This window comes from Oncorhynchus nerka, linkage group LG11 (assembly GCF_034236695.1).
Source record: "Oncorhynchus nerka isolate Pitt River linkage group LG11, Oner_Uvic_2.0, whole genome shotgun sequence".
Taxonomy (NCBI): domain Eukaryota; kingdom Metazoa; phylum Chordata; class Actinopteri; order Salmoniformes; family Salmonidae; genus Oncorhynchus; species Oncorhynchus nerka.
Genome location: NC_088406.1, coordinates 43108490 through 43126174, shown reverse-complemented (window position 1 = coordinate 43126174; position 17685 = coordinate 43108490). Strand labels below are relative to the sequence as shown.

Sequence of the window (17685 nt, the reverse complement as noted above, 5' to 3'; positions counted from 1 at the left end):
GGCCTGTAATTTTCATCATAGGTACACTTCAACTATGACAGACAAAATGAAAAAAAAAACAGAAAATCACAGATTTTTTATTAATTTATTTGCAAATTATGGTGGAAAATAAGTATTTGGTCGATAACAAAAGTTTCTCAATACTTTGTTATATACCCTTTGTTGGCAATGACAGAGGTCAAACGTTTTCTGTAAGTCTTCACAAGATTTTCACACACTGTTGCTGGTATTTTGGCCCATTCCTCCATGCAGATCTCCTCTAGAGCAGTGATGTTTTGGGGCTGTTGCTGGGCAACACGGACTTTCAAGGACCTTGAAATGCTTCTTACGAAGCCACTCCTTCGTTGCCCGGGCGGTGTGTTTGGGATCATTGTCATGCTGAAAGACCCAGCCACGTTTCATCTTCAATGCCCTTGCTGATGGAAGGAGGTTTTCACTCAAAATCTCACGATACATGGCCCCATTCATTCTTTCCTTTACACGGATCAGTCGTCCTGGTCCCTTTGCAGAAAAACAGCCCCAAAGCATGATGTTTCCACCCCCATGCTTCACAGTAGGTATAGTGTTCTTTGGATGCAACTCAGCATTCTTTGTCCTCCAAACACGACGAGTTGAGTTTTTACCAAAAAGTTATATTTTGGTTTCATCTGACCTTCTTCTGGATCATCCAAATGCTCTCTCGCAAACTTCAGACGGGCCTGGACATGTACTGCCTTAAGCAGGGGGACACGTCTGGCACTGCAGGATTTGAGTCCCTGGCGGCGTAGTGTGTTACTGATGGTAGGCTTTGTTATTTTGGTCCCAGCTCTCTGCAGGTCATTCACTAGGTCCCCCCGTGTGGTTCTGGGATTTTTGCTCACCGTTCTTGTGATCATTTTGACCCCACGGGGTGAGATCTTGCGTGGAGCCCCAGATCGAGGGAGATTATCAGTGGTCTTGTATGTCTTCCATTTCCTAATAATTGCTCCCACAGTTGATTTCTTCAAACCAAGCTGCTTACCTATTGCAGATTCAGTCTTCCCAGCCTGGTGCAGGTCTACAATTTTGTTTCTGGTGTCCTTTGACAGCTCTTTGGTCTTGCCATAGTGGAATTTGGAGTGTGACTGTTTGAGGTTGTGGACAGGTGTCTTTTATACTGATAACAAGTTCAAACAGGTGCCATTAATACAGGTAACGAGTGGAGGACAGAGGAGCCTCTTAAAGAAGAAGTTACAGGTCTGTGAGAGCCAGAAATCTTGCTTGCTTGTTTTAGGTGACCAAATACTTATTTTCCACCATAATTTGCAAATACATTCATAAAAAATCCTACAATGTGATTTTCTGTAATTTTTTTTCTCATTTCTTCTGTCATAGTTAAATACAAGTAAAAGTAAATGCATGCTCTTCAACCGATCGCTACCTGCACCTGCCAGCCCGTCCAACATTACTACTCTGGACGGCTCTGACTTAGAATACGTGGACAACTACAAATACTTAGGTGTCTGGTTAGACTGTGAACTCTCCTTCCAGACCCATATCAAACATCTCCAATCCAAAGTTAAATCTAGAATTGGCTTCCTATTTCGCAACAAAGCATCCTTCACTCATGCTGCCAAACATACCCTTGTAAAACTGACCATCCTACCAATCCTCGACTTTGGCGATGTCATTTACAAAATAGCCTCCAATACCCTACTCAACAAATTGGATGCAGTCTATCACAGTGTAATCCGTTTTGTCACCAAAGCCCCATATACTACCCACCATTGTGACCTGTACGCTCTCGTTGGCTGGCTCCATGTCACACATGTAAAAATGTCTAAACCTGTTTTTGCTTTGCCATTATGGGGTATGGTGTGTAGATTCATGAGGAAATATTTTTTGTATACATTTTAGAATAAGGCTGTAACGTAACAAAATGTGGAAGAAGTCAAGGGGTCTGAATACTTTCCGAATGCACTGTATATAAAATCCATTCTGAATATTACCTCACCACACACATCTCCTCAGCCCTCTGACACACACACCCAAATCCCAAAGAGTGGATGAGGGAACAGTTTTGGTAGAGTGTGCCGGGGAACTGGGAGCAGCAGTAACTAAACGAAAAGGTTGGATTTGGCTGGGGCCCGTTCCAAGCAATTTATGTAACGGATTGAAAAATCATTTGACATCTACACAATAATTAGAGGGGGGAAAAACAGTGTTACACAAGACCTTCGGCTCATTGCATTATGCAACGTCCAGGCGATCATACCATGTAAAGTATGGCCTGAACCATTTGGCTGCTATTCGCTTTCAGAGATCAGAAAGGTATGACAAAGTCCAAGCAGATCACAAGACTCGACTTGAACATGGTTTGGCTTTGCAGTCCCAACTTGATAGATCCAAAGGAGGCAAGCTGTACATAACTTGGACTGGAGGTATACTACTCAAATCATAGGCAAATGCTAATTATTTAGCCTAATAATGATATTGGCAGAAGAATCTCTCAGAAGGAACGCAAAATAATGTTGGATTCAAAACTTCGAATGTTATATATATGGGGGTACAATCTTCCCAGCTCTGCAGATTTTGCTGTGAGGAGGTAGTCATTAGATCATTTATTTTGGTATTGTCCATATGTAGCTCGTTTTTAGTCACAGGTCCAGGGATGGCTGAAGAATTGCAACATTTCCCTAGAACTAAACGCTGCAGATAGCAATACAGGGTGATTTGAAAAGCCATAGTCAATCAATCAATAATATATTAATTTTAGCAAAAATGTTTATTTTTTAAATTACAATCTGTAAAAGCTATGAGAATAGAAAGGTTCAGTACTTTTGTGAAGCATCACAGCACAGTTAAAAAATATATGGCAAATAGAATTCCAAAATGGTTGGTGTTAAGAGATGGATAGGAGGGGTTGAATGGAGCTGAAGGGTGGGACTAATTACACGATAACCAATGTAAAACATATGGGGTCTGTAAAATGTATATAGGTTTGGAAATTTTGTGAAATAGCACAGTTACAAATCAAACTGGATGGACATCAGAAATAGAGGAAGGACTAAAAACAAACTAAATATAACTATTGTAAAATAGATTGTGTCTGTAAAATGTGTATAAGATGTATAAACTGAAGGTAGAAGCCTAAGTGTTTATTGGTTTACTCCAATTGGGGTAAGGGTGGTAATAATACTTAATAAAGTATGTATATTTACATAGGTATGTATACATGTATGTAGATGGATATATATTTACCCCCAAAAATATATGGGGGACTGGAAATTATGCAGACATTTACATTGATGGAAGCAACCATCTTTCAGCAAAATTAAGCTGATCCACCGCTTAAATACTTATTTTTATTTTTAAATTAATTAAATAAAAATTGAGGTGGCCTCAATGACTCACCTTTTTATGGTTACATTAGGGGTAATGATTATTCTATAAATAGATATATTTATGTGGATAGTATAGTGAAAATGTAAACTGGCTTATTCATTTTGATTAGAGATTTACTGGATACAATGTTGTAGTGTAGCTTATTGTAGGCTATTTGGAATATGAAACTAGACTAGGCCTATTACATTTATTGCAGATCTCCATCCCTGACCTAATCCATCAAGTTAGGTCTGATTACTAGGCTTTATTGCAAAATTGCTTTGTCACCAATGACAACAAGATGAGACCTAGATATTTGTTTCGTCCTCGCTCAAGTCCTCCGATTGGCTCAGCTCCAACTTCAGACGGTCGGGTCAAAAACCACAATGTGCCAACTAGAAGCCTATTTTTGGATAGTTTTTCAAACCAGTATGTATACTTTGACCTCAAATTGTGTTCATGGTACTCAAAATGCGTGCAGGTTGTTAGGTCTGGTGTGTGTGATACTGCTATGGCAGCAGCCCCCAGCATCTCATAGCCACCCTCTCTTCAAGGACTACAGGAGCCTGGCAGAGAAACCAGGAGCCTAGCCTGTGTGTGTGTGTGTGTGTGTGTGTATGTATATATATGGCTGTGCTCCACTGAGGCAAGGAGTAGAATACTGGACGCTGCCAGGTGGGCCTCACTATAATTACCAGGGTTCTCCCCTCTCCCTCCTTCTCTTCTGCCCCCCTCTGGCTCGCTCCCTCATTATAATGAACAGGGCTCCTTCTGCATTCCTCCCCCTCTCTGTGGGAGGCCAGTGGCCCATGGATAGACACCTGTGGATAGCTCCATATATTCACCATCTCCCCTGGGAGATTAAAGCTAAGAGCCTTGTCCCACACACCCACACAGTGTTACATGTCTAGAAAATCCACTGTTTTACAACACCTGGCTAACCTGGCCCATAGAGAGATCTGGTCCAACACTGCCCCCTATGGGGGGGGGGCTCAGTAGTTGTGGTGTGTGTGTGGTTGGTGTATGTGTGCGCATGTCTCACCTCTGTGCTTGTGGTAGGAGAGCTCCCTGTTGGTCACTCTGAGCCACCTCTTCTTGAAGTTCCTCTTGCCGATGCGTTTCCTTCCCTGGGCCCGCTTCTGTATCTCCCTGTAGCAAAATAAATAGTGACTTGATATTGGTACAGTAAGTTTAACTTCACAGCTATCAACCAATATTTATGTGTAGCTTTCTTTATGAACCAGAAAAATCAACCAATCAATATACAGGACTGTTTATTAGAGTTAGTTAGCTAGCTAAGTTAATGATCCCGCTTAATGACAAACCCCTCTGGTCAGTACAAACTCCTGGCCCTAGTTATGACACCAAACTTTTAAAATTAAGTTTCAAGATTTAGTCCTGGACTAAAAATAACTTTCAGTCCAGGAAAAGGACACATTATCTTTACTCCACTAGCTATAATCAATAACTGGATGTGAGCCACTCACCCCTCTTTGAGAACCACAGAGTCTTCCACCCCGCTGGACTCCTTACTGACGTTGGAGGAGATCTCATCTAGGAACTACACACAAACACCAGATGGAAACACCATGCTAAATCAGCAATACATGCAAAACTAACATGGAAAAGAGATTTACCAACATGAGGTTGGTCAAACCTTGAGTTTGACACATGGCCTACAAAATCAAAATGTAATAGGAAGGTCTCTTCACAACCAAAAACTCACCTTTTTTACTTTTTCAATACATTTGTCTTCTTGGAATGATTTGAAGAAATCATACATGTAGGATTCTTTAAAACTAGACTAAAGACAAAACAAAGTGTTAGTTTTGCTCAGAGCGGACCAACAGACACAACCCACTGGGCAAAAACATGTCAAATCAACGTTGTGTCCACGTTACTTCAACCCCCAAAAAATCTATGATGATGTTGAATCAACATGGAAAACTAATTGGATTTGCAAAAAGTCATCAACGTAAAAGGCAATGTCTTTTTTTCACCCAACTTTTAAACCTAAATCCAATGACTTAGTGAAATGTTTTGTTGATTTCATGTTGAATTCATGTTAGTTGACAACTCAACCAAATGTAAATCAAATTTAGACGTTGAACTGACGTCTGTGCCCAGTGGGAATTAAATGATTGATAGACATGTTGACTGACTGATATACACAAGGGAAGATTGATAAGCATGTTGGAGAGGCTGATAAGAGACATTCATACATACCAGTTTGTTTTTGGACAGGCTCCCCCAGCTCCCCAGAGTCTGGATGGTCTTGGAGATGAGAGTGAGTGTTCGGGAGACCTCAAGGTCCTGACAGAGGAGTGTACAAAGCACGGTCAAATACCAGGGTCATGTTCATTAGGAACCAAACTGAATAAAATTCAACTGAAACAGGGAGGGATGACTTATTGTCAATTACAAACACAAATGTTCATGTTCCATTGCAAAAAATAAATAAAATAGATGTTCTGTTGCATGCCCTAATGAATACAACCCAGTTTATATCACAACAGCACAGCAGCAGGGCACCCCTGCTAAATTATTATAGGGAAACACTTGACACAAGAGTCTCATGTGTACAGTCGTGGCCAAAAAGTTGAGAATGACACAAATATTAATTTTCACAACATCTGCTGCCTCAGTGTCTTTAGATATTTTTGTCAGATGTTACTATGGAATACTGAAGTATAATTAAAAGCATTTCATAAGTGTCAAAGGCTTTTATTGACAATTACATGAAGTTGATGCAAAGAGTTAATATTTGCAGTGTTGACCCTTCTTTTTCAAGACCTCCGCAATCCACCCTGGCATGAGGTCCATTAACTTCTGGGCCACATCCTGACTGATGGCAGCCCATTCTTGCATAATCAATGCTTGGAGTTTGTCAGAATTTGTGGGTTTTTGTTTGTCCCACCCGCCTCTTGAGGATTGACCACAAGTTCTCAATGGGATTAAGGTCTGGGGAGTTTCCTGGCCATGGACCCAAAATATCAATGTTTTGTTCTCCGAGCCACTTAGTTATCACTTTAGCCTCATGGCAACGTGCTCCATCATGCTGGAAAGGGCATTGTTCTTCACCAAACTGTTCCTGGATGGTTAGGAGAAGTTGCTCTCGGAGGATGTGTTCGTACCATTCTTTATTCATGGCTGTGTTCTTAGGCAAAATTGTGAGTGAGCCCACTCCCTTGGCTGAGAAGCAACCCCACACATGAATGGTCTCAGGATGCTTTACTGTTGGCATGACACCGGACTGATTGGTAGTGCTCAACTTGTCTTCTCCTGCTGCCATTCCTGAGCAAGCGCTGTACTGGTGGTGCCCCGATCCCGCAGCTGAATCAACTTTAGGAGCCGGTCCTGGCGCTTGCTGGACTTTCTTGGGCACCCTGAAGCCTTCTTCACAACAATTGAACCGCTCTCCTTGAAGTTCTTAATGATCCGATAAATGGTTGATTTAGGTGCAATCTTACTGGCAGCAATATCCTTGCCTGTGAAGCCCTTTTTGTGCAAAGCAATGATGACGGCACGTGTTTCCTTGCAGGTAACCATGTTTGACAGAGGAAGAACAATGATTCCAAGCACCACCCTCCGTTTAAAGCTTCCGGTCTGTCATTGGAACTGAATCAGCATGACAGAGTGATTTCCAGCCTTGTCCTTGTCAACACTCACACCTGTGTTAACAAGAGAATCACTGACATGATGTCAGCCAGTCCTTTTGTGGCAGGGCTGAAATGCAGTTGAAATATTTTTTTTTGGGGGGGGTTCAGTTCATTTGCATGACAAAGAGGGACTTTGCAATTAATTGCAATTTATCTGATCACTCTTCATAACATTCTGGAGTATATGCAAATTGCCATCATACAAACTGAGGCAGCAGACTTTGAATATTAATATTTGTGTCATTCTCAAAACTTTTGGCCACGACTGTACACATTCTCTAGAAAACTGTAAAAACAGTCAGCTCATGTGAATATGCATCAAAACATTATTGGAATCTAATCCAGTTTATTAAATCAAATCATGGGGGACCCTCATTTTTGTTCTAACCCAGTAAGAACCCTCCTAACTCAATAAATCAAGGGTTTGATGATATCACAGTGTGCTCTCCCTGAGGGTCCCCGGGAATCCATTCAGAACCACATATCTAATCTACACTTCCAAATATGTAATTTGAGGTTCAAGAATTATTAAGCATTTTTATCTTGTTTAGGTTTTGACGGCATCTTATTTTTGGAACATTTATTTTACTAAACATAAAAATGGTTTGACAAACATAGGAAGTTTGGAGTAGCCTACACACCATTCCATCATTGGAACATCCTCAAATTTGGGAAATGTACATGCAACAGGTATGGCATGATGTAGGCCTATAGTGAATGTACATTCACGTTTAAAGCCACTGCTACTTTGTTCTGCTGTGCTAAATGGGTTCTTTGCATGCTTTTTAGTCAGCCCTGGTTTCCATAAAGTTTCAGCCTGCCACAGAATTCTACCCGTTACGAAAAGGTCCAACCGCTCCCTTCAGCTCCATCTGTAGAGGAGCTTCTGGGAATGATAGAAGGCAAATCTCCATCTCCTCAGGGGTCTAATAGTCTCCAGCATCAACAACGCATCATAAGCAACCACTGGCTGGCAGATCAGAGGAGTACCACACACACACACACACACACATAACTCTAGTTTTCATCCCAGTATACTTTGACCTCAAATTGTGTGCATGGCACTCAAAATGCATGCAGGTTGTTAGGTCTTGTGTGTGATACTGCTATGGCAGCAGCCCCCAGCGTCTCATAGCCGCCCTCTCTTCAAGAACTACAGGAGCCTGGCAGAGAAACCAGGAGCCTAGCCTGTGTGTGTGTATGTGTATATATATAGATATATATATATATATATGGCTGTGCTCCACTGAGGCAAGGAGTAGAATACTGGACGCTGCCAGGTGGGCCTCACTATAATTACCAGGGTTCTCCCCTCTCCCTCCTACTCTTCTGCCCCCCTCCCTCATTATAATGAACAGGGCTCCTTCTGCATTCCTCCCCCTCTCTGTGGGAGGCCAGTGGCCCATGGATAGACACCTGTGGATAGCTCCATATATTCACCATCTCCCCTGGGAGATTAAAGCTAAGAGCCTTGTCCCACACGCCCACACAGTGTTACATGTCTATAAAATCCACTGTTTTACAACACCTGGCTAACCTGGCCCATAGAGAGTTCTGGTCCAACACTGCCCCCTATGGGGGGGCTCAGTGGTTGTTGTATGTGTGCAACCACTGGCTGGCAGATTAGAGGAGAGTAGTACACACCTCTGGCCCCTCACCGTACCTTCCGAAATCCATGATAGATGCTCTAGGCCTTCTTTTCAAGGATCAATGAACATGTACTTCCGCAGTAATATTCACAGACTCTTACCATTTCAAAATGGTATGAAATGCTTTGAGCGATGCTCATGTTTAACCACATATCCCTCCAGAAAGCTAGGGGATGGGTTTACTGCAGTAATCTAAGTGAAATGATTGTCCTGTGGTTTTGAACAAAGAAATAGGCCTATGACCTGTAGGACCCAATTCTAACATTTAGGCTACAGTACAGGTACATTTACTAATAAATGACACAGTAAAATGCTAATTAGGCCAACACAGTAATATCATAGGCTACATGCGATTCATTAGAACAACTTGGCTAACAATTCAGTTTGATAGTAGGCTAGGCCTAGCGCAACTTTATAATCAAACAGTTGACTAGTGTTTCGTGCTTGGTTTAGTCATTGTCGGTAGCCTAGCCTACTTTACTTGGGAGCTACTTGGTCGTTCAAAAGTGTTCCTGGATGTCAATGTTTGTTTTTCCATTGTAGCCTCTGGTAACTGCTGGTGCGATTTGTTCATGGAAGAGTTTAAGTGGTCCCGTGTGGCTCAGTTGGTAGAGCATGGCACTTGCAATGCCAGGGTTATGGGTTCAATTCCCACAGGGGACCAGTATGAACTAAATATAAAAATGTATGCATTAACTAGCATGTGTGTGTACTCACTACATTAAGTCGTGCTGGATAAGAGTGTCTGTAAAATGTAAAGTATTTGGGATGTTCAACTGATTAATTTTTAAACCAAAATGCATGAAAATGTAATTATGTTGACACCATCTTAAAATATAACTGATGCGCGCCACTGCACTAAAGGGAGATGAAGAGCAAGCAGTGGCCGTGCACTCATGACTCTCATTCGAGGGCACTGCTCGCTTGGTTTGCTACAAATATATGTTATAACTTGTCACTGATTTTAAACAGATTTTGGCAATAAAGCTCTTTTTCAACTTACCTAGTCAGACAAACTAATGGATACCATTTTTATGTCTCTGTGTGCAGTTTGAAGCATTTTTGTGAGTAAATGCTTACTAGCATTAGCACAATAACAAAATATAGCTCTTCCTAAGACTTCCAGTCATTGTGCTAATGCTAGTTAGCAATTGCGCTAAGGCTAGTTAGCAACTTCTGCATGTTGAGACAAAATTGGTATCCATGAGATCAGACTCTGGGTAAGTAGAAAAAGCACTTAATTGACAAAATCTTGCACTATCTGAAAAGCAGGTCTCAGAATAAATATTTAGTAAAAAAATATATAATTTCTAATCATATTTCTGGGAGTGGTGTTAATGATTTAGCAGCAGTGAGGTCCCGCTTCTAAATTAATATTTTTTTCTTATACCTTAATTTAACTAGGCAAGTCAGTTAAGAACAAATTCTTATTTACAATGACGGCCTACACCGGCCAAACCGGGACGATGCTGGGCCAATTGTGCACCGCCCTATGGGTCTCCCAATCACGTCCGGTTGTGATACAGCCTGGATTCGAACCAGGGTGTCTGCAGATGCAGTGCCTTAGACCACTGCGCCACTCGGGAGCCCAAATATAGGAGGAACACTTTCACTTCTAAGTGAACACTAAAGTGCAAACACTTGGGATACCTCCTATGTGACACAAATGTAAAAAACATAGGCATATGGGCGTACTCACAGGATGGTGTGGGCGGAGCTGGAAGGTGTGTGGCGAGAGAACGGCGACGGCGAAGAAGCGCAGGAACACGAAGCTGCTGACTGCCGAATACTGGACGTGAGGATCATCTGCAGGGGAGAGGAGGAAGGGAGAGAAGGAGGGGGGGGGTGTAGAAGACAGAGGAGGGGACAGGAGAAGCACAAATAAAAATAAAGCTTTGCTACCTGTCCTTATCCATTGACTAGGATGTCATTTTTTTAATTTGGTGAACTATCCCATTAATCAAATCAATCAAATGTATTTATAAAGCCCTTTTTACATGAGCCGATGTCACAAAGTGCTGTACAGAAACTCAGCCTAAAACCCCAAACAGCAAGCAATGCAGATACACCCATTGACACCAGACAGGCTAACAACCGGGACAGGCCCAGTTCCAGACTGATCTCATCTGTTCCCTGGACCTTATTGACTCACCTAGTGGATTTGAAAGGACTGTATCGGGATTGGCGTAAGCAAAGACCCTATATATCAGGGTTGATACCCATCCACTACTTTCAGATCAACAAAGGGTACAATAATTGATTTGGGACTGTGCATTGCTGTCCACAGTACACACACTTTTACAAACACACACAGACATACATACACAGGTCATGCTCCTCCTACCATTAAAAAGGTGCCAATTCATATGAGCATAGCAGTTTATGAGAACATGGCTCATACAAAGTTCTAACACTACACATTAACAGGACCTTCTCACAGATTCAGTAGCTTCTACTTGAAGGGCCTCTGACATACATACTATGAGACAATCTCCTGCACTTTAGTCAGGCTTCTGGCTCCACCTCATGGTGGACATGGTCTCTACAACATGCTGCTTACTGATGGAAGATACTTTATAAAAACCACTCTGTAAAAGTAACTAGATAATACTTGGGAAAGTTTGGCATAATATTTCTGTATCTAATCTACCATTTTTTCCTTTGGATAGAGACCTGGACCTTTCTACACTAATGCTTATAAAAAGGGACTTACACAAAATCAACCCTACATTTGTGGTATGAAAACATCTCAGAAACTTGATTTGTGGTTAGTGGACATTCTCTCTAATGTGATGAGGCACAGTGAGTATTGATGAGAGAGTTGTGACTGAGGAATAGGGTTACAAAACTCCAGAATCTTTCCCTGAAAGTTGAGCAATTCCCCAAACAGGATTTATTTTTAAACCCAGGAACTTTGGAAAGGTTTCCAGAACTGTGCAATCCTGCTGAGGATGAGGTAGGATGAAGGTGAGGAGAGAGGACGAAGATGCGTGTGATGCCCCGCTCACCTGGGAACCGCTTGGAGGCCATGTGACGCAGCGAGCGGAACACGTCACACATGAGCGGGGGACAGCTGGAGCTGGACTGGGTGATGGACGAGAACACCTTCTGAACGTACCCCTGCAGGTTCTCCTGGAGAGGACGGACATGCACATCGTGAACACGCACGTCGTGAACACGCACACACTTATTATAACAGTTCTTTCTGTATACCATCCCACTACTAGACAATACACTGATAGACAGCTTGCGATGCACCGGACAAATGTATACTGTACCTTGTTGACCTCAACGTTGTCTCCTTCTTTCAGTTTAATCGGGTCAATCTCACAGGTTTTGTTGGAGTCACAAATCTATGAAAAAAAGAACTAGCTGTTATGCGGAGTTTTGAATTCATTTTCAAACAGGTTGTTCCTAGGTTATGAAATGAGCTTCTACGATGTGGTTCATAGCAGGGCTTTCTTCTTACGATCGGTGTTTATCTATGACATAATCCATTTCCTCACATTATTCCCCAGGTAACATATGGATGTACATTACCTCATCCAATACAGGCTTCAGGGTGACGGTCAGGTAGCTCCGCCCTACAATCTTCATCATGTCGTCGATGCAGCGCGTTGCCAGGGAGTTGCCTCGGAAAATGGTGTTGGCCTCCCTAGACAGACAAGACGGGGTTCAGAGGACAGGATGCCTATTCACTATATAGAGCACTACTTTTGTCCAGAGCCGATAGGGCCCAGGAGAAGTGTGTACTACTCACTGAGTGTTCTCCAGTTCCAGGACAGTGATGGCGGAGACGAAGGACACCAGGCGGCTGTGGTGGAGCAGCAGGCGGACCACGGGCAGCACCGCCTCATACCTCTCCCTGCAGATGTCCCCCAGAATGTGGGCCGCTGACGCCGAGATGGGCTGAGAGGGGGAAGAGAGATAAATGGAGAGAGGCAGGGGGGACAGAGAGAGGTTCTGAAAAAAATCCCCTTATTCTCAAAAGGCACCATACTGTGAGCAATGATTGGTCAGGCACTAATGGTTATTAGTTGACCGCAATTCAACGTGTAGACGGCCACCACTCATTACAAACTACTGGCAGCGGTGTGGAATACACAGTGGGGTCTGTGGACGATGGTTGGCCACTGATGTTTTTGACAAATTGTTGGTCCTATGCATCCTCTATTGTACACTTTCTTCCTTAAAGGGAAACTTGGGGATTTGGGCAATGAGGCCCTGTATCTACTTCCCCTGAGTCAGATGAACTTGTGGATGCCATTGTTATGTCTGTGTCCAGTATGAAGGAAGTTTCCCGAGCCAATGCTAACTAGCGTTAGCACAATGACTGGAAGCATATGGGTATCAGCTAGCATCCCTTTAAGTTCCTTAATGAGCATAATGTACCATTCAGGCAGACCAGGTGTGTGAACAAGACCGGTCTGAGGTTAGCACCTTAATGTCTGGGGACTTGAGCAGCAGCGTGCGGAGCGGTGTGTAGCAGGCGGATGGCAGCACATTGTCCTCGGTGTAGGTTACGTTGAGCCTCAGAGAGCCCAGGTCGTCTGTCTTGGACTTCCCGTTCCCTTTAGGCTGGAGGAGATACCTGTGGACCAGAGAAAGACACCCAACAAAACACACCCAGTCAGCGTTAAGAGTGATGGCCAGCCGACACATTTGTATTTGACAGTGGTGAGTCGGGTTGCACATTTCCGATAACTTATGTCCAGGATTAAATATAGAAATACCGGTTGAATGCTTCATGGAATCAGGACATCTAGAGTCCTCCAACCAGAATGTCTGGAAAAACTGGGAGTTTTGGCAAAGTTGCCAGAATTTCGCAACCCTAGTGGTGAGACGCAAATGATGCTGTCAATGCTGTCCTCAACATGGTTCATGAAATGTGACGTTTTCAGCCATATAGTGCTTTTTCAGTTTGAAATCCACTTCCTGTTCACATCGAACAAACATAATAAAGTAGCATTTATATCAAAAAAATCTTTGGAGTTAAAAGTTTTACACCTCTGGTAGTGTAGTAGCTTTAAAATAAATAAAAAACTATGCAAAGATTTCAAACAGAACGCGAAAAACAATTAAGCTGCGTGTTTAAGCAGTGTGTGAATGAGCTGGGTGAGCCTGTATAGCTGCCTAGCCACCAACAGATGGAGCAGTTTTCACAGATTTACATCAGGCTGGAACTCTTCATCGCTTTGAAAGCTGCAGCTATGTTTGTCTCTAATCTGCTTGAACTGTAATCGTATTGCAGTACTCAGACACCCAGAAACTTCAGTTGAGCCCATGTATTCTGGGACATTCAATAGATCAATATACATTTTGTTCAGCCGAGTTGTGGGTCTGTATGTTAGAGTGCATGTATAGATCATCCCTGGCTTTCTCTCCCTCCCTCTACAGGAGATGGGGTTCTGCTGTCTCCATGCAAACTGACACCCACACACTAGTCTCACAGCCCTCATGCAAAACACATAGATCAGTATCTACATAATCCCTTATCACCTAGAGGCGCACACACACACACACAGTTTACAGAACACCACCATCGCAGTTTTCAAAGCAGTCTGAAGACGACAGAAGTAACCAGTCCAAAAAAGTACCACAGATATAGAGCTGCTAGACCGGGGGACAGGATCTGGCACAGGTTCATCTCCAATTATATATTGTTAAAGGTGCTATACGTCAGATTTTGTATAATTTCAGAAACTGCTGTTTGAAGCTGGTAGACCAAAACCGACAACAGCTGCAAAAATAATACAATGATTCCCTACAATATTCAGTGCTTATTTTCTCAGGTAAACTGAAATTGAGAGAGGTGTCAAATTTTAGCTACCAGGAAATGATAGTGATTTCCAGTAGATAACACAGCCAACAGTTTTCCCAGTTTGGACAGACGCTGTTCTGGCGGGAGAAATCAATAGGCGAATATCATAGCCAATCACAACACTGGCAGGCAAGTAATACTGTGAAACACTAATTCCATTATTAGCGCCAGATATAAATGGAAATTCTGAAATTACAATACAAAACAATTTAAAAATCTGATGTGTAGCACCTTTAAAACACAAGTAAAAAACTCACTATTAAGTAGAAAAAATATCAAGGAACTGGATGTACCCTTATTCCTCTATTCACAAAGAGTATTGCAGCAGGACTGCTATATTGTAGGATCCGTTGTGCCTTTTAAATCATAATGAATAAGATTACATGGACAGGGGGAACATGATCCTAGATCAACAGTACCCCTCAGATTATTTGTGAGTATGGGCCTTTTTAACATCCACCTCACAATGTGCAGATCTGATCTATCATCCACGGATCTACGCAGAAAAGAAGGTCAGCACTGTGAGGGGTGTGACGTCAGAGTCGCCGGATTGTTGTGGCTGATAAAACGAGGCGAGTAGCAGCGGAGTACGTAAGACCCTCTGTGTCATGTCCCCTTATCTGTCATCTGCTAATCAGTCTATTCATTTCAGCTAGCTAGCGCGGCAGTCAGATTACATTCTTCAGGTTGAGCGCAGCAGCAGCAGGCGTGTGGCTGCGTGCAGTGAGTGCACGACGTGTCCATATGAGAGAAAGAAAGTGTGTCACGGTCACCCGATTTCCCTAGTAGACTATGTGGCTCTGGTACAAAGTAGTGCAGTGTAGAAGGAATAGCATGCCACTTTCGAATGCAACCAGTGTGTTTGTAGTTAGAAGTTAGAGCTGTGGGCTCCTGTGGGCATGCGGACGCTACGTGCACCTTTGCATATTGTTGCATCAGTATGCGAAATCTCTCGAGTTAGTGTGAGTGACCTGGCGCGGAAGCATCAGGAAGACAATGTGCGAGGTGAAGCTGTGGTGTGATGTGTCACCGTTCTTACCAGGCCCTGTGAATGTGGTCATTTCGCAGGATCTTGACAGATACCCGCGTCTCCCCAAGGAAGACATCCTGCGCCAAATTCCCATTGTTCCACAAGTCAACTCTGCAGAGGAACACACACACACACACAAAGAGACAAAGAGAGAAACACTCAATCACACATACTAAGTGAATGTTATATTTGCAAATACACTATAAAAATCTACGAAAAAGGGACCAATGCCCCTTCACCTTCCAAACACACCACTTACCATTGGCTGGCTGGCACTCTCATGGAAAACACAACCACATCAATCTCAACACATAAACACAAAATACACTGATGAGTTACTCCTTACCGGTGTGAAGTATACAAATTGCAGTACACTTAAAAAAATACACATGCAATTAAAATCACCTCAAATCGAAATCTGAAAGTCATGCATGTGTGTTTACCTCTCTCGGCCCAGCCTAGTCTTACCCGACTGTAAACCCAGTGAGCTATGTAGCTATGAGTCAGTCGGCTGTAGGTGACGCAAACAGAGACACAAACCCCACAGGTCCTTAACCACCAACTTTGCATTATACACTACACCGGTTGTGACTAACACAATCCAATCAAATCTGGTTGAGTTGAAACACACTTGAAAAATCCTCTTCTGATTACATCCCAGAAGTCACTCCAGAGAGATGGCGGTATGGTGGTCTGTTTGTCAGTGTGTGGAAAAAATCCAACCCACAGATGTTCTGTTAAAGGTCGGAAGGAAAATATAGGAAAAAAAAGAGAAGTAAAAAAAAAAGAAAAAAAAAAGAGAGAAAAGCAGAAGGAGAAAAGAGAATAAAAGAGAAGAGAAAAATAGAAGAGAAAGGAGGAGAGGAAAGAAGAGGAAAAGTGGAGACGGTACACTCACTTGATCTCCAGCTTTTCAATGTCCTCCTCCTCTACTTGAAAATTAGACTTTTTTGTGTAACTGTTGGGCCTTGTGACCTGAGGACAACAACAAGACAAGAATTTACATCAGTCTTCTCCAGCAAATACGAACTCAGACGAGTTAACGTGATGGCGCCGGAGGGGATGGCTGCAGTCTTAACGGCTCTTAACCAACCAAGCTATTTTTTAGTTTTTTTTGCGTTGTTTTGTACATAATGTTGCTGCTACCGTCTCTTATGACCGAAAAGAGCTTCTGGACATCAGAACTGCGATTACTCACCTCAGATTAGACAGTTTTTCTTCAATGAGTCGGACAGGAGGGATATACTACTACAGACACCCGACCAGGCCCAGATCCCAATCAATAGCTGGAGAAGGAAACTGAGATGTTGCGGAAAAAGATCAGGGTGTCTTGTGAGGATCAAGTGACGGGTGGCTAATCTGCCTTTCGTCCTGCTAGCTAACTTTCAATCGGTCGGAAAATAAAATGGGAGGAACTGAAAGTATGTATATCCTACCAACGGGACATTAAAAACTGTAATATCTTCTGTTTCACCGAGTTGTGGCTGAAAGACGACATTAAGAACACACAGCTGGTGGGTTATACACAATCGGCAGGACAGAACAGCAGCCTCTGGTAAGACACGGGGTGAGGGCCTATGCATATATGTAAACAACAACTGGCACATGATATCTAAGTAAGTCTCGAGGTTTTGCTCGCCTGAGGTAGAGTATCTCATGATAAGCTGTAGACCACACTATCTACCTAGAAAGTTTATGTATTTTTCATAGCTGTCTACATACCACAACAGACCAATGCTGGCACTAAAAACACACTCAATGAGCTGTATACGGCCATAAGCAAACAGGAAAACGCTCATCCAGAGGCGGCGGTCCTAGTGGCGGGAGACATTAATGCAGGGAAACTTAAATCAGTTTTACCTCATTTCTATAAGCATGTTAAAACATGCAACCAGAGGGGGAAAAAATGTGACCACCTTTACTCCACAAACAGAGACGCATACAAAACTCTCCCTCACCCTCCATTTGGCAAATCTGACAATAATTCTATCCTCCTGATTCCAGTCTACAATCAAAAATTAAAGCAGGACGCACCATTGACTCGGTCTATTAAAAAATAAAAGTGGTCAGATGAAGCAGATGCTAAACTACAGGACTGTTTTACTAGCACAGATTGCAATATGTTCCGGGATTCTTCCGATGGCATTTAGGAGTACACCACATCAGTCACTGACTTTATCAATA

The 17685-nt window shown here is 42.7% G+C and overlaps 1 protein-coding gene and 1 non-coding gene across 2 annotated transcripts in view; one reads left to right on the top strand and one right to left on the bottom strand.

Moving 5' to 3' along the window:
• The window catches only part of LOC115136912 (ras GTPase-activating protein 2-like), a 54515-nt gene that overhangs the window by 15747 nt on the left and 21083 nt on the right, over positions 1–17685 (bottom strand). Inside the window, exons 8-19 of the mRNA XM_029672824.2 lie at positions 16400–16476; positions 15511–15612; positions 13091–13241; positions 12411–12559; positions 12191–12305; positions 11929–12003; positions 11659–11782; positions 10350–10456; positions 5569–5655; positions 5069–5146; positions 4830–4903; positions 4385–4491 (exon numbers count right to left, since the gene is read on the bottom strand). Of these exons, the coding sequence (XP_029528684.1) occupies positions 4385–4491; positions 4830–4903; positions 5069–5146; positions 5569–5655; positions 10350–10456; positions 11659–11782; positions 11929–12003; positions 12191–12305; positions 12411–12559; positions 13091–13241; positions 15511–15612; positions 16400–16476 (1246 nt within the window). The remainder of the gene's footprint in view (positions 1–4384; positions 4492–4829; positions 4904–5068; positions 5147–5568; positions 5656–10349; positions 10457–11658; positions 11783–11928; positions 12004–12190; positions 12306–12410; positions 12560–13090; positions 13242–15510; positions 15613–16399; positions 16477–17685) is intronic.
• On the top strand, positions 9239–9314 carry trnaa-ugc (transfer RNA alanine (anticodon UGC)). The gene has a single exon. It is a non-coding gene; the product is annotated as a tRNA-Ala (tRNA).